The following is a 23768-nucleotide window of genomic DNA, read 5'->3' as shown; positions in this document are numbered from 1 at the left end:
GCGATTTAAATGCAAACCACAACTGGCTGAATGTTTTTGGATAATTACAACTGCAGGAAAAATTAGTAGCTTTTTTTTTTTTTAAAACCAGGTTCGATTAGTATCTTTAATGCTGGCTCTTGTGGATGAGCAGCAACATGGTATTGGTGGGATTCATTCACAATCTGTTGGGCTTTCTTGATGCAATAATTTGTGCATTTTGTATTTCTAATTATTTTGTTTTATTTTAGCTTTGAGTAATTTCAAATCCAGCCCCGCAAATACCTGAAATAAGAAAAAGGGAAAACGCGCACACAATAAAAAGGAAAAAGAAAATTCCCATAAAATGATGTGCACTATTTCTTTACATTCTCAAGGAGAGGGAAAGGAAATACCAAATTCCTTCCTTAAGAATAACCACCTCCATAAGGTATGATCGCTACTCGTTAATGCAAGCATGATCGTTATACGTAGCTATACTGAATAACAAAATAAAGCAAGGACCTCCCCCCCAAAAGGGGAATCCATGCACGAAAAATTTTTTAAAAAGAAAAAAAAACCCACAACCGAGGAAACACCGATTATTTACAAGGCAGTACTAGCTGTCTGACTAAATGTATCCTTAAGCACTTGTATTTGCGGTGGGGCAAAGAAAACGTAGCCTAGTCCCTTGCAAGGTAATTACCCCCCCTTGCCCGCTCCCGTTCCACCGGGAGGCAGCAACCCCAGGAGGGCGCCGCGGCGGGACGGGCGATCCAGTCCCGGCCCTCGTTGGCGGAAGAGAAAAGGCGCCCCCCCCCCCCCCCAAACTGTGCCGCGACACACCAACTGTATCGCGACATAACGGGCCCTCCCCCTCCGGCACTGGGCCGCGGTGGGAGCTGGGCCGGGAAGGAGAGAGAGAGAGAGAGAGACACACACACACCGGAAGCAGCGCAGCGGGAAGGCCCCGGCTTCGCGCCTTCTCTGTCCCGGGCGCCGGCGTGGCCCCTGCCTCCGCTTCCGAGCGCAGTTCTTCGCCGGCAGATAGCAGCCAGCACCGCCGCACCCCCCCCCCCCTCCCCGCCTGCTTGGGTAAGTGCAAGGGGCAGGGAGGTTTCACCCTCTCTTTCCTGTCTGGATGCCGGGTGAGGTGCCCGGTAACGGTGCCATCACACAGCATCGATGGGGCTGCTAGCCGAATGGGAAGGATCCGATGGAGAGGGGAAGAGGGATGCTTGGTCTAATCTTCTGCATTGGAGTGAGATTGCGATGAGCTGGAAGAAGGGGACTCTGCCCGCCGCATAGCGAGTGCCAGCTCGTCTCGGAACTGCCGCGGGGAATAGCCATTCACGCGCACATCTGCCTGCTCAGACACCCGGGGGGGGAAAGGTGGCCGGCTGCCTTTGGAAACTTTCATCGGCCCTTTCCACCCATCTTTCCAGGAAGAAGTACCTCAATGGGCTTCCACACAGGCCAGCCCTTGTTAACTGATCGGCGGTGCCTCTACCCTGGCACCTGAGGAATATGCAGCAAAAATGGTATCTGGTAATCGGAGACGGGAACAAAGGTCGCATGGCAAAGCCATCATCTCAAACTGTATGAGGAATAGGAGGCCCTAGCCTAGTAGTTAGAGCAATGGTCTGAAATCCCACTTCCTCTCACTGACACTTCTTGTGACCTTGGGCAAATCACTGTATGACTTGTTGCTTCAGGCATCCAATTAGATTGTAAGCTCTTTGGAGTAGGTATTTATTGTACATGAATACTGATAATGCTGTAAGCCGCGCTGAGTATTATTTAGAAAGGCAGGCTAAATTCAAATTAAGAGATGCAGCAAGTGAAGCTGTAAAATGTAACATTTTAAAATAGATTCCTGTGGGATCTGGGAGCGTGAAAATAATTCTCCCAAAGCTTCTGTTGTGTTGGGCTTAAAAAATTGATTTACATTCAGGGGTCTTTAACAGCTATTGACTGTGATGACTGCTTGACTATCACTTTCTCTGTCTGCCACTGTGCCTTACAATAAGGCCCATACAGTAAACTGCACGGGAGAGCTGGCGCTCCCAGGCCGCTCTCCCAACGCGCGCCCAGGCACCTCTCCTGGATGCGCGATTCTGTATTTAAATTAGGGCCCGCGCTAATAAGGAGGCACTAGGGACCCTAGCGCATCCCTAGCACCTCCTTATTGGCAGAAGTGGTGGCTGTCAGCGGTCTGACAGCCGACGCTTATTTTACCAGTGTCGGTTGTCGAACCCGCTGACAGCCATGGGTTCGGAACACGGACGCTGGCAAAATTGAGCGTCCATTTTCCAACCTGCGGGCTGTGGGCAGATTTTTATTTTTAGAAGATTTTTTTTTTTTTTTTAAATTTTTGGGGCCTCCGACTTAATATTGCTATGATATTAAGTCAGAGGGTGTACAGAAAAGCAGTTTTTTCTCCTTTGGCAGGAGTTAATTTTGAGAGTAAAATGTGTGGCTTGGATATTTTACTTTCTGTATTGCGGGTGACTAACTAATAGGCTCATCAACATGCATTTGCATGTGATGAGCGCTATTAGTTTCGGGGGGGGGGGAGGGGGGTTGGCCACGTGTTTTCCACGCGCTATTACTACCCCTTACTGTATAAGGGGTATTAATAGCGCATCAAAAACGCGCAGCCAAATGGGGGCTAACGGTGTGCTCGGCTGAGCACACCATTCTGTATTGGCCTGAATGTGCATTGCTTAGAGCCTGATTTACATAGAGGACCATATTTATCCGGATATTCAGCGGACCTTATTCAGATAAGTGTTCTGCTGAATATATGGGTAAAGTTATCTGGATAACTTTAGGATAGCTATTTGTATGGACTGACTTGCTTTAGGTTATATGTCCTATTATACCGCCTTTCACAATAAATCAAGATGGTTTACAATAAATAAACTAGATGGTATAATCCTAATAAAGCTCATTATAAAATATAGCAAAGCATGTGTATGCTAAAATAAAATAGCAGATCCTATCAACGTAGCCCTAATAACGCATAATTAAAATGCACACATCCAAAGAACATTCTGTACAATTGAGACCAAGCTAGCTAATTGTTCTTAAATGATTGCTTGGCGCTATCCAGCTCAATATGTTAGCCCTCCCTCTTTTTGTCCGGGTAGCTGTGTACATACAGATATTTTGGGTGCGCAAAGTTGCCTGGACAAATAAGGGGCTCTATTTAAAGGGCCAGCTTTATGAGGATAATGGCCAATTTTGTCCACACGTATTTTAAATATGGACCTCCTAAGACTAGGACAGAATAAATTAGGCCCTTAATGTGTCCATTGTGCTTCTGCTGTTGGAGACATATACAGTATTTCATGTGATCAGTATTTTTGGTTTGTTTTTTTTTGTCTCAGGCTATCCTTAGCTGTTGACTGCTCACCTTATATCATGCATCAGAAGCTGCTGAAGAGTGCTCATTACATAGAATTGGGCAGCTATCAGTACTGGCCCGTGCTGGTGCCCCGGGGAATCCGCTTGTACACCTATGAACAAATTCCTGTTTTCCTGAAGGACAATCCTTATATTACAGACGGCTATAGAGCTTACCTTCCTTCCAGGCTATGTTTGAAAAGGTAACGTAAACCAGGGCAAATCAGCTTCCACCTAGTAAAGTCATCTTGCCTGAAAGAATCTAGTACACAAATCTGGCTTTGCTGTCTTTTTCACCCCACAATGCTTTTATAAAATCATTTGGCTTGAAAATCGGTATTACCAATCATGGATTTTCCTCCTTATATATAGCCTTGTTGAAATACAATTTTATTAAAGACCCTAGTCTCTGCTGCTGTTTGAAGTAGCCCATCATCAGCCTCCTGTCCCTGCTTTAACCCCATTTCTTTCCACTGTTAAGTGAATTTCAGAGAGAGAACGCACCACCATTTTATGGGACATGGTTGATTTTTGCTTTTCTTTTTTTTTTGTCACTGGAAGGCTATATTAATGTTTTCATGTAAGTAAAATGGAATTCTAGTAAACTTCAGTTCATACTTTGCCTCTGATTAAAAAATTAGACCTTACGTGGGCACTGAGTGGAAAGCAGAATTCTGGAGCAGGGCCCATTGGAGTCAGAGCACTTATTCTGAGCTTCCTGGCTTCCTACGTAGAAAGTATGTGCCCTGAACAAAAGCCATTCCACCAATTCCAGCTATCAAATGGCATGCTAGTTCCCGGATTCTATTCCAGGTTCTGCGCTAGTATTCCAGCAGTTTGTTTATCCCCTCTGTGCCAGTGCAACAAGCATAGTCTGTGGATGTTTTGCTATAACATGCTAATCAAGTCGTACAGGATATTGGTCAGAATAAATCTGCCCCTGTCTGGAGTTGAAAATAAAAACAAAGCATTGAGCTAGTCAGTAGTATAGATTAGCTGTGCTTTGTTTTTTGGTCAGAAGTAGAATATAAGAACAGAAATTAAGCTTCAAACATTTGATATGTATGCTTTCTCTTCATGTTTCATATCCTATAGCCTTTTTATCTTGTCCAATGAGACAGTAAACATCTGGAGTCACCTGCTGGGCTTCCTCCTGTTCTTCAGCTTGGGCATTTATGACATGACAACTGTGCTACCCTCAGTAAGTGCCTCCAGAGAAGACTTTGTCATCTGCTGTATCTGTCTGTTCTGCTTTCAGGTAAGTCCCTCCTTGAACTGGCACAAGAAATGAAAAACCCAAAAGGATAGAAGCAAATATGATAGAGCAACTATTTCTGGGAAATTTTCTTCTAATGGAGTAGGACAGGGGTGGCCAACTCTGGCCCTTGAGAGCCACAAACACCAGGTTTTCAGGATATTCACAATGAATTTGCATGTGATAGATTTGCATGCACTCCCTCCATTGATTGCAAATCTGTCTCATGCATACATATTCATTGCAGATATTCTTAAAACCTGGCCTGTTTATGGCTCTCAAGAACCAGAAGGCCCGGGAAAGGTGTGGTGCATTTGCCAATGTATTTTGGTGCTGTGGTCAAAAAATATTTTCTCTGGTGGAGCAAAGCAACCAGAAAATGTACTTTGATTGGACAAAGGGAGATTATTTCGGTTGCTTAAACACTTGGAATGGGAATGTTCCTTGACCTTCATAGAAATGTGGACTTTTAAATTGTTTGGCCTAAATGCTGAGGGCTCCTCTCTTTTATCTTGCCTTTGTTGAGGGACTGTGGGTCCCTCTGAGAGCCAGTGCAGAGCTCTGGCCCTTCGCCATGATAAGAAATCTAGAGAGAATTACTATGGCTGCATGGTACACGGGGAATTGCTTTGTGCTATTAAGACCATATGCTGAGAGCACCTGGAAGGTCCTGTCTCTGCCATAAATGCAGAAGCAAGAGCAAAGACTATGTTGCCATGTCCACCATATAAAAGTGAGAGAACCCACCCAGCAACCGGGAACGACTTGTATGCTGGCCAAAACTAGCTTTCATCCTTTCTGGATAAGACCAGAAAGGGCGAGACTCTCTGCACAAGCAACTGCTCTCACTAACAAAATCTGAACTGCCCAGGAGCACGTGTGCTGGAGGAGGATTTCCCTACAGCACGTGCTAATTTTTATCTGCTCTGGTAAAACAGTGGCAATATTCAGGACAGTGGAAAGTCCCGTCTGGCTCCGTTTTGTATTTCTATACTTCATTGCCGGAGAGTGCAGCAACTGTTTGTGATTAGGATATTTACTTTCCACTGCTGCTTATGGAGGTGTGACTATGATTGCACAAGGATTTTATTGTGTCAGTGACCTTATTAAAATTACAGCGTGTGGGATACTGAGTGAAATGTGTGAGACTGTGCAAAAGAAAAACAGTCACTGGGAGCTTCAGGTGAGGGCTGGCTCTCAGAAGCACTTAATATGCCAAACTATTGATTTGAAGAGGGCAGCGCTTCGTGGTTACATTTTCCTGGAATGAAGGCTTTGGTTTATTGAAATTGTGTGCCAGCTGGAATGTCACCAAGTAGTCTGTGTTTTGCTTCCAAAAGCTCTGCCTGCCAGGTGTATGTCAGGATATATACTACTTGTGCATTTATTGTAAAAAAAAAAAAAAAAAAACTTAAACATTTTTTTTTCTAATCTGCTACCAGTTAGTTTCAAGAAGTCTCCCCTAGTCCTAGGGCTGTTTGAAAGGGAAAAACTGTTCTTGCTCATGATTTTATAAGCCTTTGTGATAACCCCTCTCAGGTGTCTATTTTCTCCAAACTGAGGCGCTATAATCTGTGAAGCAAAAAAGGGAACTGTATCCCTTGGAAGGCAGACTGGATGGGGACAGGGATGGGGATAGTGTAGCTTTCTGATGGCTGATGACAGAGTAGCACCCTAATTTACTCAGTCCCAGCTAGTCCCTAGGTAGGAGGAGACTGCAAACATCTTTCAACACTTGTTTAGTTCCTGAGGCAAAATAATCAGCAAGTGACAGGGACAATTGTACATTTTCTTCCCAGCTTCTATTCACATTATTGAAAAAAAAAAAAGTTGCATATTTGCTTTTGAATGCCAGGAAGGTACAGGGCTACACCAGCAATTCAACTTTTCCTTTAAAAAAAATGTACATATTGGTTTCTTACCTTTGTTCCTTTTTTATTACAGGCTTTATAAATCATATAACCTCCAAAAAAACATAATGGTTAATTCCTTATCTTCCAGATTGAGTAAAAATGACCAACACAGTTTGTTTTTTTCCACAACTGATTACTTATAATGATGGCATGAGTTTTGTGTGGTAAGGCACAGGAAACAATATTATTTAAAAGGACTTAATCCCTTCCCAAATGTAGGGGCATCTATGTTGATGTAGATATAAAATTCAGCTGAGGAAGAAAAAAGAAGATATCTCTATTAAACTGTAGAATTTGTTACTAGAGGATATGGTCTAGGCTTGTATATAGGTAGATGTAAAGAAAAGGTTTAGACAAGTTCATGTAGGACAAGTCCATTTGCAGTTATTAGCCAGGTAGGCTTGGAGTTTTTCATCTCTTCTGGTAGTGAGCAATAGAAATGGATCTCCCCTTAGGGTGATTTGCATACTTCCAAGTGATCTGGATTTGCCACTGTCAAGAAACAGGATGCTGGACTTGATGGGCCAATGGTTTGACCCAGCATGGTGCGTCTTGTTTTCTTATGTAAGGGCTCGATCAGAGAGCCATTGTAGAATGAATGACTTGTATTAATACTCATTTTACTTATCCTTCTAGGTCTGCATGCTTTGTTCAGTAGGATATCATGTTTTCTGCTGTCACCGCTCAGAAAAAACAAGCCGTCGCTGGATGGCGTTGGATTATGCTGGTATTTCAGTCGGTATCCTGGGCTGCTACGTATCGGGAGTGTTTTACGCCTTTTACTGCAATAACGTACGTAGCATACTTTATCATCAAATAGGTTATGGGGTGAGCTGACTGTTCCTGTTTGTACTCTAGAACAATCCAGACAAGTGGGATTTATGCATCCCTACCAGCAGATGGAGGCAGAGAACAAAACTTTGAAGCGCACTGCTGCATATCCAAGAGTGCCACCTGCAGTCCCTCAGTATTTCTCTGTCTCTAGCAGATGGTAGAGATGCAAACATGCAGTCTGGAGTTTCTAGGAAAAATAAAAGAAAAGATTTCAGCTCCCCGAGGTGTTAGGTTCCTTCGTGGGCCATCCCTCAGGTAGAGCAGGACTAGCAGGGGGGGTTGGTGATCCCTGTTCTAGCTCGGCCCTTGTCATCGGGGGGGGGTGAAAGCGGGGATACTCGTTCCCTCACCCCCTCTGGGTCCCTGTCACCCTCATTTTGATTTTATTCTCTCTCCTGGCCTATGTGCCATGGTGTGTGTGCTCCTTTAAGTAAAAAAAAAAAAAAGAGGAAAAAAGCGGCAGCAAGAGCAGGGCTGAGGTAGCGATCGAGCAGCTGACTTCTTTCACTGCCGGGAGGCAGGTAAGGGTGAGCGGGATCGGATTTCTGTCATGTGATGGGGTCGAGTGCCTCTTCAGTGTCGGACAGCGCAGCTGGTAATTCGCTTCAGCAGGGGCTATTTTTAGGCCCAATCACGCCGGCATGCCACCTGCCACGCAGCGTGGGAAAAGTTGTCATGGCTGCAGATCGAAATGAGCGCGGCTCAGTGCAACCACGTTTCGCCTGGAATGCATCTCCACGGGACCCCCAGGGGGTGGCCAGAGCACGAGGTTGGCTGGGCTGGGCTGGTTCTAGAGACGCTGGGAGGGGGGGGCAGTCAGAGTAGCTGACAGCCATTTTGGCTGCACATGGTGGGAGTCAGGCTGCTTTTCTAGAGCCTCAGACTCCCCTTCCACACTGTTTCCCGCTGAGCAGTGTCCTGCTGGTGGCAGGGATAGGGAAGAGGCTCAGGGAGACACGGATCCGGACCCCTCTTCTTCGGATCTGGAGGCATTTTCAATGGATTTTGTCCTCCTCCGTAAGGCCTGTTTGGCCAAGAAGGAAGCAGGGACCAAAAGGCCCTTACCTAGGAAGACCCAGGTGGCTAAGAAGCCTAGGGATTGGAAGCAGGCCAATTCGGGAGGAATCATGCGGCTCTTGGGGCTCAGGCAATCCGCTATGGGAGGGAAACACGTCAGATGAGTTGGATGATCCCGATCACATGCAGGGAGAGTCCGATGGATCCAACAAGGATTCTACTCACTGACATCTGTCAGCCAATTTGTAATCCATTCCACCAGCTTGGCACCCACTCCCAGGCTTCTCATTTTATTCATGAGCCACTTATGTGGGCCCATAACAAAAGCAGAAATCCAAGTAAACCACATCAGACTCTCTTTCTTGATATAATTCTCTAGACACCCAAATCAAAAAAATCCAATCTGATTTGTTTGACACAGGACCTTCCTCTGGTGAAACTGTTGTCTCAATCCTAGTGGATTGCAGATAACTCACTATCCTTTCCTTTCAGCAGTGTCTCCATTAATTTTCCCACCAGTGAGGTAAGGCTAACTGTCCCTGTGTCCTTGTCCACTTTAAGTTTTCCTAATTCTACTCAAACACTCTCCTCTGTAAATGGGGATATATAATCTACCCCATTCTCTCATCTGTACTCTTGCTAGCCAGAAACAGCCCTTCTCCAGTAATTAGTGAAAACCGAACTGATGTGTTTCATATTTCTGCTATTTCTTCATCTTTCTCCATACCTCTGGTCTTCCTCCATTCTCTGATATATCTGAAAAATGTTTTGTCACCACGTTTCACCTCTTCCACTTGCGCTTTCACAATCCTGATTTCTTTGCTTGCTACTCCTGACATTCTTTCCCCTTTTTGAGCTCCTTTGTACTTTTTTGAATGCTGATCTTTTTGCTTTTATTTTCACGGCCACCATCTTGGAGAATTAGATCTCTGTCCTTTTTTTTTCTTTTCCTTTTATTATGCAAATGTTGGTTGCCTTTGGTTGAGCTCCTTTTAATGTGGCCCACTGTTGTTCCACTTCACCCATCTCCTCCCAGCCTTCTAGCTGCTTCTCGTGGAATGTCTCCCTTTTCCCCAGAGTCTGTGTTTTTTTAAATGCAGGGACCTTGATCTTTCTGTGACTTCCCTTCCTCTTGGCCGTTATATCCGACCACACCATTTGATGATCACTGGCGCTCAGGTGAGCACCTCCCTGGACACTTGAGATACCAGATCCAGAAGCGCGCCTCCCCTTGTGGGTTCCATCACCATTTGAATGAAGGGCATCCACTTTCTCTCTTCTTGCAAATTCTGCAGCAGAATACTCCAGTCCACATCCAGTAGATTAAAATGTCCAGCGAGCAACTCTGCCCACTTTCTTTCCACTTTCTCCCTTAACCAGTGAAATAGTTCGTACAACTCCACCAGTATGCCACCCTGGCATTCTTTGTTCCTCCTCCTGCATGTGTAACTCACCGCGTCTTTAGTGATTTCTGCAAGAGCATTAATATAACCTTGTACTCTGTGTTGATTTTCTGCCAGGTCACTGGCTTGGAACCTTTTTGAATGTGGTCCATTACTTCCATTTTCCTCCTGTGTCTGGCGTGGAAGGTAGGGGCCATTGCTGGCTCTGACCTATAACTTTTTTTTTTTTTGGGGGGGTGGGGTGGGGGGAGGAATTACCACCAATTTCCTCAAATATTTGGGTCTTCATCTTCACAGTGACTTTCATCCTTGATGAGTAGAACAATCCAAAACTTGCTTTCAGATTTCTTTATTACTTTCACATTGCTCTTGCTTTACCGTGCTGTGACTTTATCTGGGCCTCAGAAGAATCACATTTTTCTTTTCTTCCCACCATACATGTGCCTACATCTTGACATATTGTCAGGGTATCTCAAGGGATACTGTCGTCCCCTGTGTTATAGGAAGGCACACTGTTGCGTTGTGTCAGTGTCCTTCAGAAACTGGATTTACAGGACTTTGTCAGAAATGTCTCTGTAAATGTCACTGTACTTTCACTTTCCATTTCCTATGAAATCCCCCAAAATTCTCAAATTGCTTCTCTGATTCTATTACTTGCATCTTCAAATTCCATTTTCAGTTCAGCAATGATTTTTTACTTTGCCCTGTAGCAATGTTAACAACATCTTCCAACAAGGAAGCCCTTACCTCCAATCCAGCCACTTTTTTTTTTTTTTTAAATAAAAAAAGCCATCTTCATTTTAATTTTCTTTACTTGCACCTTGATTCTCTGTCATTAGTGCCTATAAGGATTTTGTAGCCTCTTAGTAAGGGAGGTTTCTGGTTCCTTGCCAGTAGCCATTTTCTGTGGTGATGGAGATCCTTTATTGCAGTGGTCCCCAACCAGCCAGTCGGGTTTTCAGGATATCCACAATGAATATGCATGAGAGAAAATTTGCATGTTATGGAGAACAGTGCATGCACATTTTATCTCATGCATATTCATTGTGGATATCCTGAAAACCCGACTGGCTGTGGTGGGCTCCCAGGACAAGGGTCGAGGACCACTGCCTTATTGGACCTTTTCACTCTGTGTGATACTGAGAGAGACATTACTGTGCTGCTTGATTTATCACGGGCCACAATTGTTCTCGCTTCGGGTATCTGGAAAATCAGCAATTTCACTTGCAAGGTTTTTGGCGTGTTGCTTTAGAAAGCAAATCTTGTGCGCGCACATCTGGCAGCAATAGTGTGGTGGCTGGAGGAACACAGGTGAGAGAACACCAGGTCACATGGTGCTGTTGCTAGAAATCTTGCGAGATTGTTAGCCTGCCACGTGCTGTGGGACTGAATACCCGAGAGTCCAGAATGGTGTGGAAATCTAGCACAACAGGATCTGACAGCTAAGCCAAAATTCCTATTTTGATTTCTAGTTTTGAAATAACCTTTGGTAATCCTGGGATTTTTTTAAGCCCCACAGGGTGCTCACTGGGTCACCTGTTGTCAGGTTCAGGACTTCCCTGCAGTGTACGAGTCAGCTCCGGTTCAAAACCATGTGCAGGAGCTTGTTCAAAGCTGTTTAAGCAGAACCAAAATAACAACTGGCTTAAGTTTCTGTAATGTAAGACTATACAGCAAGGAGAGAACACAAACACAATCCAAGATCCAGTCTGGATCAGTTAATACATTTATATCAATCTTCTATGTACTTTGGCACAGACAAACTTCACAATAGTTTAAAAGACTCCCAGGAACAGATACCATGGGTATGAGCACTCAGAAGGCTCTCTGGGTCCAGTGACGCACCTCATGTCAGCCTCTAGCCCTCAAGTTGCCACAGCACCGTAGTTTTCCCAGCAATCCCTTTTGAAACCCTGAGGCCTAATCTGGATCCTCCAGGGATGGGGCCATGTAACAAGCTAACAGCTGTCTGTGCCTGCCTCTCCTTAAGCCACTCTGACTGGGCAGACCCTACTTTGGGGCCAACCAGAGCACGTTTTGCTCTGACATAACTTCAGATTAATCAGAAGTGGACCTCAGCTAGGACGTTGATATCCAGTGCTTGGGAAACTGGTTGCATGGCTTTACATTTGATTTTTTCCGAACTGGTTATCTTTCATGTTACTGGTCATCTTGAAGATTCAAAAGAGGAGCTCAATAGAACTTTGCAGCAGCAGAGTCCTCCAGTGCTGTCAGAGCAGCAGCGACCCTTCTCAAGCTCAGTGGTCACCTGGTTAGCCACTGCTGGAAAATGGTAACTGCATCGGTTTTTAATGGTGCATTTTTTTGGTGGGGATTTTTTTTCTTGTTTAGGGAGTCTTTCTAAATTTTATTTTTAAAATTTTTTACCATGCTACTGCATTTTGTCAATAGCACAGACTAAACATTTTAATGCATGTTATTGGCTGTGCACAGCAAAAGCAGGTCGCCCACCCCCTCCCCTCCCCACCCCCAGCCAATTAAAATCCATTTCTTAAACTTTAAAGGCTCGATATTCAGTTTAAACGTATCCAGCTAAGTGGCGGCGTTTGAGTATTTGGCCAGGTTTAGCAGCCCCATCTAAGTGGTGGGTGGGGGTGTTTTGTGGTATAGCTATTTATAAGAACATAAGATTTGCCATACAGGGCCATCAAGCCCAGTATCCTGTTTCCAACAGTGGCCAATCCAGGTCACAAGTACCTGGCAGGATCCCAAAAGGTCGATAGATTCCAAGCTGCGTATCCCAGGGATAAGCAGTAGATTTCCCTATGTCCACTTGAATAATGATTTATGGACTTTTCTTCCAGGAACTTGTCTAAATGTTTGTTAAACCCTCCTACCCTAACAGCTTTCATCACATCCTCCTACAATGAAGTCCAGAGTTTGTGTTGAGCAAAAACATTACTTTCTCCTACTTGTATCACGTAGTAACTCCATTGAATGTCCCCTAGTTTTTTGTACTTCTTGAAAGCGTAAACAGATTTGCATTTACCCATTCCATCCCACTCATTATTTTATAGACCTCTGTCATATCTCTTCTCCAATCTGAAGAGCACTAAACTCTTTAGCCTTTCCTCATAGATAAATCATTGTGGTCGCCCTTCTCTGTACCTTTTCTAATTCTGCTATATCTTCTTTGAGATGCGGGGACCAGAACTGAACACGATACTCAAGATGAGGTGGCACTTTGGAGTGCTACAGGGGCATTTAAGATATTCTCTATTTTATTCTCCATTTCTTTCCTAATAATTCCTAACATATTAATTGCCACACACTGAACAGAGGATTTCAACACATTATCCACGATGACGCCTAGAGTTCCAGTGAGGAACCTTGCATTGTGTGGTTAGAATTTGAGTTGCTGTTCTCTACATGCATCACTTTGCACTTGTCCACATTAAATATCATCTGCCATTTTGATGCCCAGTCTTAAAGTAGCCGGATTAGATAGACCACCTATTGATCAGGTCTAAAATTAGCCGGATAAACTCATCTGGCTAACTCAAACTTATCTAAGTATATTCAGCGGTGTGACCACACCACCCCGTCATGTTGAAAAGACTTCACCCAATTAAAATGGTCATTGTTTAATTCCTACTCCGCCTTCACCACCATCTAAACACACTTCTGAAAACTTTAAAAAAAAAAAAAAAAAAAAAAAAGCCCCTGCCCTGCATCTTACCCCATTCCTGTGGGCTTCAAAGGGGGAAGAAGTGATCCCCAGTTGCTCCGGCACCACTGGTGCTGCCCTCCAAAATGGCACCAGTTTTACCCGAGGTGCCAAGTAATGTACCCTTGGGCTTCCCTTGCATCCTCCATCCCTGTGGGGTCCAAAGGGGGCGGGAGCATTCCTCATTCATTCCTACTCCCACCAGTGCTGTACTTCAAGGTGGTGCCGGCCTCGGGTAAAACTGGTGCCATCTTGGAGGACAGCACCAGTGGTGCCGGAGCAACTGGGGATCACCTCTTCCCCCTTTGAAGCCCACAGGAATGGGGTAAGATGCAGGGCAGGGGCTTTTATAATGTTTTCAGAAGTGTGTTTAGATGGTGGTGATGGCGGAGTAGGAATTAAACAATGACCATCTTAATTGGGTGAAGTCTTTTCAACATGACGGGGATAACAATGTGGGGACTCTCAGGGGGTCAGCCCTGTTATCAACATTGTTCAATTTGTACTTATTTCCAGTTGGGGTATTTTTAAGGGAATTAGGGCTGCCTTATATCTCCACAGACTATATACAACTATTTATCCCTAGTATTCAAGATGGTTTACCAGAGGTATTTCTAAAACAATATCTAGATGAAATCAGAACTTGGTTAGGAGGAAAAGGTTTATACTTGAATATAGCTAATACCAAGCCGTTGTGGATCGGAAGGACACGCTCCCGGCGGTATCAGAAATAATTTACGATGGTCTCGCTTTCCCTATACCAATGGCAGTATTGACTCTTGGAATACTACTAGACTCTAAATTGTCAATGATACCGTATTTCAGAAATGTAGCAAGAGTGACTTTCTACAAGCTAAACTTGATGAAACCCTTAAAAGTGTTCTTACTTCAAGATCTATTTAGAACAGTTGCTCAGGCTCTTGTTTTGAGCCATTTAGATTACTGTAACAGCTTACTCTGCGTACCTGATAAAATATTTTGGGTATTGCAGCTGCTTCAGCATGCAACATCCAGGATGATTACTGGGTGTAAAAGATTCAATCATATTACTGCAATATTGAAGGATCTCCATTGGCTGCCTTTTAAGAGCCGTGCACAATTTAAAATGGTGGTTATTGTGTATGTTATTACAGTCAGAGCACAAGGGTATGCTACTGGCAAAGTTGCGCCAATATGAAGAGATCTGAGATTATCAGGTACAGAGAAGCTGGAGCTTCTTCCTAGCCAAGCCTACTGTTTGCAACAGACACACAAAAGGGCCTTTTCATTCTCCACTCCTCACATGTGAAACTTACTCCCAAACTGAGAACTGAGACAAATGTAAAAAGCTTCGGGAAATACTTAAAAACACTTTTGTTTTAAGGAGCTTTTAATTGATCTTAATATTACTAGTGATTTTAATTTTACATGACTGTTAATTGATGCATGCATTCTACGTGTATAAGCCTGTAACCAGCCCCGAACAGGTGTTTTGGAGGTGGCCAGATATAAGTTTTACAAATACATTTCCCCATTTCATTTTAAACTAGATCACATCCCTTCTGGCCACTAAAATTTCTACAATGTTGAGTTGCCACTTACAGGTTGCTTTTATTTGGAAGAGTTGGCTTGCATTGTGTTGTTAAGGAGTGCACTGTGATAGATTGCCATGGTAGTGTTACAAGAAAAACATTTTCAGCAAAACCATTTCCATGAATTATGTCACTGCTGAGCCTAACATCGGAGACTGAGTAGGAATGTTTGCATTAAAGGCTGTAGGCAGAGAGCAGAAAACCATTACCGCCACATAGCCAGGAGGAAACTAAAGCCCTACTCTATTACATTTGATATGGTAAAAAAAATAAAATAAAAAGAACTTCATTATATAAAAGAGTCTGGGCATAAACCTCTGTGTTTTATCCTATTGCATATTAATTTTTTGGTGAGGGTAAACGGTAAAAACTATTCCAATAGTTTGATTTAGCAGAAAGCAGAGCCACTTTTAGAGATTTAAAGAAGGCTCATGGATTGGTGTTTTTGAAGGAATGAGGAGACCATTGTGGCGGTGATTTGCCAGCCATACTCTGCCTAAAGATTTTAGGTCAGTGGCCTGAGAGTCTCATCCTTGGGAATCCCCTGACCTTTGTGGTTTTCAGGATATCTGTGATGAACGTGTATGAGAGAGGTTTGCATACAATAGAGGGCCAATGCATGCAGAGATATCTCATGCATATTCATTATGGATATCCTGAAAACCCAACTCGTCCAAGAATCCCCAAGGAAATCACATTGAGGATCACTGTGGTAAGCTATGCGTGCTCAGAGGAGCAAGAAAGGCAATGATGTGATCATTTATGAACCAGCAGTCTGAATGACAGATTTTGTTTTTCCCTTCATCCTTAGTGCGACACTTATTTTATATTAACTACAGGTGTGTAGAATTAACCTATACTATTCAGTGGAAATCTATTGTAATTAAAAATAAATACATAAAACATGACCCTTGTGTGAAGAAATTATTTTCCTTTTGTCTCTCTTTCAGTACTGGCGACAGGTTTACTTAATCACTGTACTGGCCATGATCCTTGCAGTATTCTTTGCTCAGATTCATCCCAGCTACCTCACCCAGCAATGGCAAGGGCTGCGCTCGTTTATCTTTTGCTTAGTGTCCGGGTATGGAGTTATCCCCACTGTCCACTGGGTCTGGCTTAATGGAGGAGTTGGAGCATCTGTTGTCCAGGTAAGATGGCAGCTGGAGAGTTGGTGGGGGACTAGAGGCAGGGAGCACTGTATGTAGGTTTGTCTCTGTCCTAGATGGCGCTGTGCTGGAATTAACAATGCAGGGTTCGCAAACTGAATAGGGTAAAGGAAACTTTCGTGCTCACCAGGTTACTCCTGGGGGAATTCTGCGCACAAAAACGCAAAATTCGGCAAACTTTATATTGGTCAAAATAACACAATTTACATGACAATCTTTAAGTAGTTACATTTTAAATTAATACAGAAAAAAGTTATTGCTTAAAGATGGATAATTTTAAATACTTTGAGCAGAGTTTCCCTAGAAATTCACTGTAAGAGTGTCCCTTCCACTCGCTCTCCCTACTCCCCTGGCCACTTTGCGCCCTCAGGCCCCCAATTCCTCTACCTGCCAGTATCTCTTCCCTCCACCTCTAGGCTCTACCCCTTCCACTTTATTGCCAGATCCAGAGTTTGACCCTGTTCTCAGTACTGCCCCTCCCTCAGGCTCCCTCTGTCCCTCCCTCTCTCACACACATGCTCCCTCTCTAATACACACACCCTCATACAGGCTCCTTCACTCTCTCGCGCACACACACATCCCCTTGCATACACACCCACACAAGCTCCCTTTCTCTCTCACACATACATCCTCACACAGGCTACCTATGTCTCTCTCTCACGCACCCCTTCACACAGGCTCTGTCTCACACATACACAATCCCTTCACACAGGCTAGCACCCTCACACACACACAATCCCTTTTTCATACACACGAGCTCCCAATCTCTCACACACATACACACTCCTTCACAATCTCCTCATATAGGCTCCCTCTCTCTGAAACCCACAATCAAGCATCCCCCCACCCCCCTCTCTTACCTCCCATGCTCTCTCACATCCTCCCGCTCTCCCCCACACCCCTCCCCTCATATAGGCTCCCTCTCTCTGAAACCTACACTCAAGCATCCCCCCACCCCCCTCTCTTACCTCCCATGCTCTCTCACAACCTCCCGCTCTCCCCCACACCCCCTCCCCTCATATAGGCTCCCTCTCTGAAACGCACACTCAAGCATCCCCCCCACCCCCCCTTACCTCCCATGCTCTCTCACACCTTCCTGCTCTCTCACCCTCCCCTCTCTCACACACACATTCTCTCTCACTGGCATCCTCCCCAACCCCCTTACCTCCCATGCTCTCTCTCACACCCTCCTGCTCTCTCTTACTCTCCCCTCTCTCCCCCACACTTCCTCTCTCACCAGCATGCCGCGGGACGCATCCATTCGCGGTATGCCTGGGTCTCTTTTGCTATTTTCTGTGCAGAATTGCCAAATTCTGCACAGGGGGGGGAATTCTGTGCAAATTCTGCGTTCCACAGTAGTGCAGAATTCCCCAGGACTACCAGTGCACATGCTTTAATTGCTGCCACACCATTCCCAAGCACCAAGGGAAACCTTGCTACATTTGCATGGTCTTTACAAATTTGAAACGCATTTTTCATTTCGTTTTTAGGATAGTTTTCGTCTTTTTTTTTTAATTCTGGTTTAAACTAATTCAGAAGCAACTAGTTATGATTTTTATTTTTTGCTGTAACTTTCTTTTTCCGTCAGTAAGCAGGGCTGAATTAGACATGATATGTGGGTGACGTCATCAGTGGCACTGAAATAGCTGTCTTTCCAAGCTAGTACAGTTTTTGAGCTCTCTGGAGCATGTGCAGGAGTTCCCGTGTAGGTATTGCCTCAGAGTTTCTTCAGTCTGTTTTTTGTCTGTGCTTATTTGCTGCTCTCTCAAAGATTTTCTCCTTAGTCATTTTTGTTTTCTCACTAATGCCAGCAACCCACAACAGCATTTTTCAGTGCTAATTCTTAATTTAAAAAAAGGAAAGCAAACAACGGGAGGGGTTTTAAGTGAGGAACTTCTCAAACCTTCCTAATGGCCTCGAAGAAAGCTATTAGCGGATTCAGATCATGCTCTTGTGGCCAAATATTGTCTAACACTGATGGCCATGAACTATGCTACCTCTGCTTAGCTCCCAACCATGACCAGCCAAAGTGTCCAGCATGTACTGTAGGAATATCACATGTGGATATCTACAGTTGATTAAAAGAACTTAATCTGATAACCTTATGATATGAATTCTTTAGTTTTAAGGGAGCAGTTGCTTACACTTTATTGAGGTAATCAGTTTTATTGAGCAGAATACGTATACAAGGTTTAATTTGGTGCAGATATTTCTTTTCTTTGTTTTTTTGCTTTTAGTTTTACAATTTCATAGTGCAAAGCACTGTAATGAAACATAGACAGAGCTTATTTGCATTATCTCCAAGCCCAATTTTACACTTGTTAATTACGCAATAGCCAAACTAACTCAGCTGAAAGGTAATTAAGTCAGTATTATCTCACCCTTTGCTGTTCTGGGTTATTCCTGTAGAAGTCCAGGTTTCTATCTCAACAAGCCCACAGGGAAATCCAATAAACTCCCATATAGGCAGATGACTATTAGAACCCAAAGGTCTCACAGATGTCTCCGTGAGACACATGATGGCAAAAACAGGGTAAAGAAGGTCTTAGCCTTAGTTGGCCAGACTTCTTCATGGTTACAGAGAAGGTGTTGCTGAGTATGAGACTCAGTCTTACTTACAGGTTCACAGGTGTATAGTGAGCTACAGCAGTCAAAGTTCTGTAAGCAGAAGTTCTGGAGTAATCCCTGGAGAAAATCCAGTCTGTATAATTTAGAGTCCTTTTCTCTGTTTGAAATCTCATTGCATATGCAGTTCCATAGGGTCCAAGTTGATCTTGATTGGATATTTCCACCTTCTATAGACACAGGATTGGTGGATTACAAATATTGTCGTCTGAGTCCAGATGTATATGAATATTCCCATCGCGGGTTAATGAAGTTCATAGAGTTTATTAATAGACATGTCGAATAATACCCGTAGTTGGTTTCATGGCTGGATACAAAGTTTTAACCAAGGACATGTGCACATTTCTTGTCCAAGGTTCTTATCTCATGTTGGGGCTGATGTAATAAGCTGCGGTAGACCTGCTGCAGGTTTTTGAACATGGTATTATATGCAATTTCACACACTAATCTTCTGCGTATATGTAATGACACGGTTAGCACAGAAAAAAACGCATGCACAAACATACTAAAAATGCTGTGACTGGTTTAGTGCGAGTCCATTCTAATGTCATGCAAAGGAGGCAATTAACTATTCATGCACAATGGAGAGAGGTTGCGCTGGTATTAGTGCAGGTTTTTTTTAAGCGGGTTTTTTTGCGCCAGGGTCAGGGCAGGAGTTAGGTTTAAGCGCTTGTTTGGAGGTCAAAAAGTTGAGCGGCAGAAGCCAGAAAAGAGGTTGGAGAGGGAACAGTCAGAAATGCTGAATGCTGACACTGGCTTCACGTTTACCTCACATGTTGTAAGGTAATCTATTACATGTATAAATGGACATGATTTATGACATTTATCAAGTAATCTTTTATTTTTAAACTATGTAACCGAAACCTTATGGCACCTTGATAGAAAGTATTACACAACATTGATATTGCTTAACGTGCCTAGCTGTGAACCGTTGTGATGGTATGTAACTTAACGACGGTATAGAAAAGATTTTAAATAAATAAATAAAATGTCACTACATTGTGAAATGTGCAGTTGCTGCTGCAACCTTGAACAGGTAACTCCTGACATCATGGCCGGCTGTATCTGGATGACAGTCTTGCAGCTGAGTGCATAATGGGTGGCTCTGAGACAAATACAAGCCTTGCTGTGTAAGGTCCATCTTTCAAAGCTTCCTTGTGCCCTTTTATAGCCCCTTCCAAATCTCTGCTGCACTTCCATTGCTTACCGGCATCCACCAATATAGTTCCTACGCGTTGGGTGACAGATCATGAAGAAGTTAGACATTGCTCTACCCACTTTCAGCCCCAATCTCAGACCACTGACTCAATGTCTTATGAAAGGGGAAGGCTTTCAACCGAGAATCAATCATGGGTCACCACATTAATGTGGGTTTATGTGCGGTTTATTGCATTGTATTTATAATTTATGATTTTATGCTTTTATTGCATAGTATTTATAATTTACAATTTTGTTTTTATTTTTATTTGATTTCTTTTATGTTTTCTTAATTTTATTTATGTAATTATATTTTAAAGTTTTATCCTTTGACGTTACTATTTATTTTATTATTTTACTTAAATTTTTAGTATCATTTTTTAATTATAATCTTGTTATTCTATATTTTATTGTGCAATTTGTAAATCGTTGTGATGGTGTCTCCAAACGACGGTATAGAAAAACTGTTAAATAAATAAATAGCGCCTTTAGTGCGTTTTGTAGTACGCATATCTGCACGGATATTTGTTTTGCGTGGATTTTCTGAAAGCAACCAAAACAGATCCTCCCAAGCAACTTCATCTCACCGGGAATACCGAGACTGGATGAACTGAAGTGCATTGAGCCCAAAATGGCCAAGATCCATGTTAGAGTGCCTTCGAAGGCAAAGCACTGAAACTCCTCTGTGCAATCAACTCCAGTGTTATCTAAAAAGGCTAATGCATCAGTACAGCATCAAGAAGAAACTCAAAGATGCATTGGAAGCATTAAAGAAATAGACACAAAAACTGTCAAAATCCCCAAAGCAAGTCACTGCATCCAACAAGCCACCAAAGCAAGCTGCATCGACACGCTCAACGCACACGACATTGGTGTGCTCGACATAAGCTGCATCTGTGCAATCAAAATAAACACATCGATGCACATGCTATTGGAAAGTGACATGATCCAAAGTTACCTATGCATAAGGAAACAAAACAACATATCTCAACAAAATTATCAATGGAATCGGTAGTAGCATCCTTGCAAGTTATCGCTGAATCAACACTCTTAGAACCAGATATGTTACATATTAGTTCAGATGACAGTTCAAACCTGTCACCCATGTCACCTCGCTCTACAGCCTCCAAGAGGTCAAAGGAGGGAGAGAGAAACCCTTTCCAGTTCTACCAGTCCACCCAAAGAATGTTATGTGCATGAAATCTTAAAAGCCACATTACCTACGCAACTGTATGTGGCCTATGGTGCTCCACTAGCAGAAACCAGGCTACAACTCCAATCACCTATTACCAGAACCTTACCATCTCCCAGCTGTTAACTCAAGGATTCCACCTACAATCTCTGGATTCCATTTTCTCAATTCTTCAATTACCATCCAGTCCTCCTCCAGTAATAGAACATGAATCTGTTCTAGTATCAGAAGAGGATGCCCCACTTTTGATACCAACCCTGAGATCTCAACAGGCAAAGGAACAGATTATGAACATAGTAAGAGATTTATCTCTCCTTGTTCGTACTTTTCTGCCTGCCTGTCTACTCAATCATTCTTTTTTCACCTCCAAAAGTAATATAGGGAGTGCTGCCATTTCCAACATCATCATCATTGGGGCGTAGAGGATCTACTTCCAGTGAACGAATCCCACATGCTTCAGTTCCCTCAAGGAATGTTGGGTTCCATATTAGGTGCTACAACCCAAGAAAGAGATCTAGGTGTCATAGACATTGAAATCATCGGTACAGTGTGCTGCGGAGGTCAAAAAAGCAAACAGAATGTTGGGAATTACTAGAAAGGGAATGGTGAATAAAACGGAAAATGTCATAATGCCTCTGTATCGCTCCATGGTGAGACCGCACCTTGAATATTGTGTACAATTCTGGTCGCCGCATCTCAAAAAAGATATAATTGCGATGGAGAAGGTACAGAGAAGGGATACAAAAATGATAAGGGGAATGGAACAACTCCCCTATGAGGAAAGACTAAAGAGGTTAGGACTTTTCAGCTTGGAGAAGAGACGACTGAGGGGGGGATATGATAGAGGTGTTTAAAATCATGAGAGGTCTAGAACGGGTAGATGTGAATCGGTTATTTACTCTTTCGGATAGTAGAAAGACTAGGGGGCACTCCATGAAGTTAGCATGGGGCACATTTAAAACTAATCGGAGAAAGTTCTTTTTTACTCAACGCACAATTAAACTCTGGAATTTGTTGCCAGAGGATGTGGTTAGTGCAGTTAGTATAGCTGTGTTTAAAAAAGGATTGGATAGGTTCTTGGAGGAGAAGTCCATTACCTGCTATTAAGTTCACTTAGAGAATAGCCACTGCCATTAGCAATGGTTACATGGAATAGACTTAGTTTTTGGGTACTTGCCAGGTTCTTATGGCCTGGATTGGCCACTGTTGGAAACCGGATGCTGGGCTTGATGGACCCTTGGTCTGACCCAGTATGGCATTTTCTTATGTTCTTATGGATTGTGAGTTCTACCCGCTTGCCACAATCCTCTTGGTCCAGTGTTCATTCTCCAGGGGAGTCCCAAGGCAGCTCCTCAGGTATCCTTTCTGACCCACATGGGCTACAGGACCATACATCTCCACCGTATGATTTAACATACTCCAAATTTGTGGAAAAGATGGGGACAGCACTCAAAATAGATGTGTATAAGGACCTAGACCTTATACACTGGGATTATTAGAAATCTTAGACATTCCAGCAGAACCCTCTGCTCTGCTGAGAGATGCAGTCTTGGATGTCATCCTCATGAAAACGTGGAAAACTCCTTAATCAAGTATTACATCTGCCTAAAAACTAGATCTTAAGTTCAGAATGAAAAAATCACTGGGTTATGGCATAGTATAACTATCACATAACTCTGTGGTAGTGGAATCACAATGAAAAAGGTGAAGAAGGAACTGCCTTCATTCCAATACTCTTCTGAGGAAGGATCACTATATACTCATTGACTTTAAGAAAGTATTTGAAGGCACAATGCTCACAGCAAGAATCACGTATTACTAATTTGACATGGTTTAATACATTTATGACTGTGCAAAACTTAAAACCTTTCATCTGGTCAGAGACAGGTGAACAAATTTCACCTGCTCTACTTTGCAACTTAGAGGAAGCAATCTGCCACCACCTGTGTTCAGTGTATGAATCTTTTGATACTACAGCACGAATATCTGCTGCATCCATTGGAGTACATTGCATGGCTTGGCTTAGAGCCAGCGAAATAAGGGAAGTCATAATGAAAAGCTATCTGACATACTGTGTCTAGGCGACAACCTTTTTGGAGAAAAGCTCCAAGAAACTGTGTCCCAGCTCAAAGAACAGAAAGTAGCCATTCAATCGCGGTCTCCTTCAGGGAATCCACACCCATCTAACAGGATACTCTGCTTCACCTACAAGCACCCATACTACCCAAAAAGGCTGTACAGATTGTGTCATTAACATAGACTACGGCCTTTGGAGACGAATCATCAGCAATATCAACTGGCCTGCACCTAGTGACTCTCAGATTGCTGCCTGCCCTGATCTCAGTTCATCCCCGGACTCTTTGACTTTGCCCTGTGGGACCATCGTCTAAGTACTGCCAGCACCTGGAACCCAAGGGCTTAACATTTGGGGAACGCAACTGATACAGGCGAAGCTTCAGCTCCGTCCCAGCCCAGGGTGCTTCTGCCAACTGTCGGTGTGGGCCTAATAAGTTCACTTACTAGGATTTGCTAGATGCCTTC

The 23768-nt window shown here is 43.4% G+C and overlaps 1 protein-coding gene across 5 annotated transcripts in view; it reads left to right on the top strand.

The window, feature by feature from the left end:
• Positions 1 to 270: 270 nt before the first annotated feature.
• PAQR3 (progestin and adipoQ receptor family member 3) overlaps positions 271 to 23768 on the top strand; it is a 44214-nt gene continuing 20716 nt past the window's right edge. The window contains exons 1-5 of one of the 5 annotated variants that reach the window (XM_029600291.1): positions 271 to 409; positions 3351 to 3569; positions 4462 to 4624; positions 7171 to 7326; positions 15998 to 16195. In XM_029600291.1, coding sequence (XP_029456151.1) covers positions 3385 to 3569; positions 4462 to 4624; positions 7171 to 7326; positions 15998 to 16195 — 702 coding nt within the window. In that variant the 5' untranslated portion in view covers positions 271 to 409; positions 3351 to 3384. Of the gene's footprint in view, positions 410 to 809; positions 1054 to 1076; positions 1703 to 3350; positions 3570 to 4461; positions 4625 to 7170; positions 7327 to 15997; positions 16196 to 23768 lie in introns of those variants that run through there. The other 4 variants (XM_029600275.1, XM_029600267.1, XM_029600257.1 and 1 more) reach the window with 4 other exon arrangements.

Source organism: Rhinatrema bivittatum, chromosome 1 (genome assembly GCF_901001135.1).
Source record: "Rhinatrema bivittatum chromosome 1, aRhiBiv1.1, whole genome shotgun sequence".
In the NCBI taxonomy this organism is placed as follows: Eukaryota; Metazoa; Chordata; class Amphibia; order Gymnophiona; family Rhinatrematidae; genus Rhinatrema; species Rhinatrema bivittatum.
The sequence above is the reverse complement of the archived record's forward strand: the minus strand, read 5'-3'. Positions and strand labels throughout refer to the sequence as shown.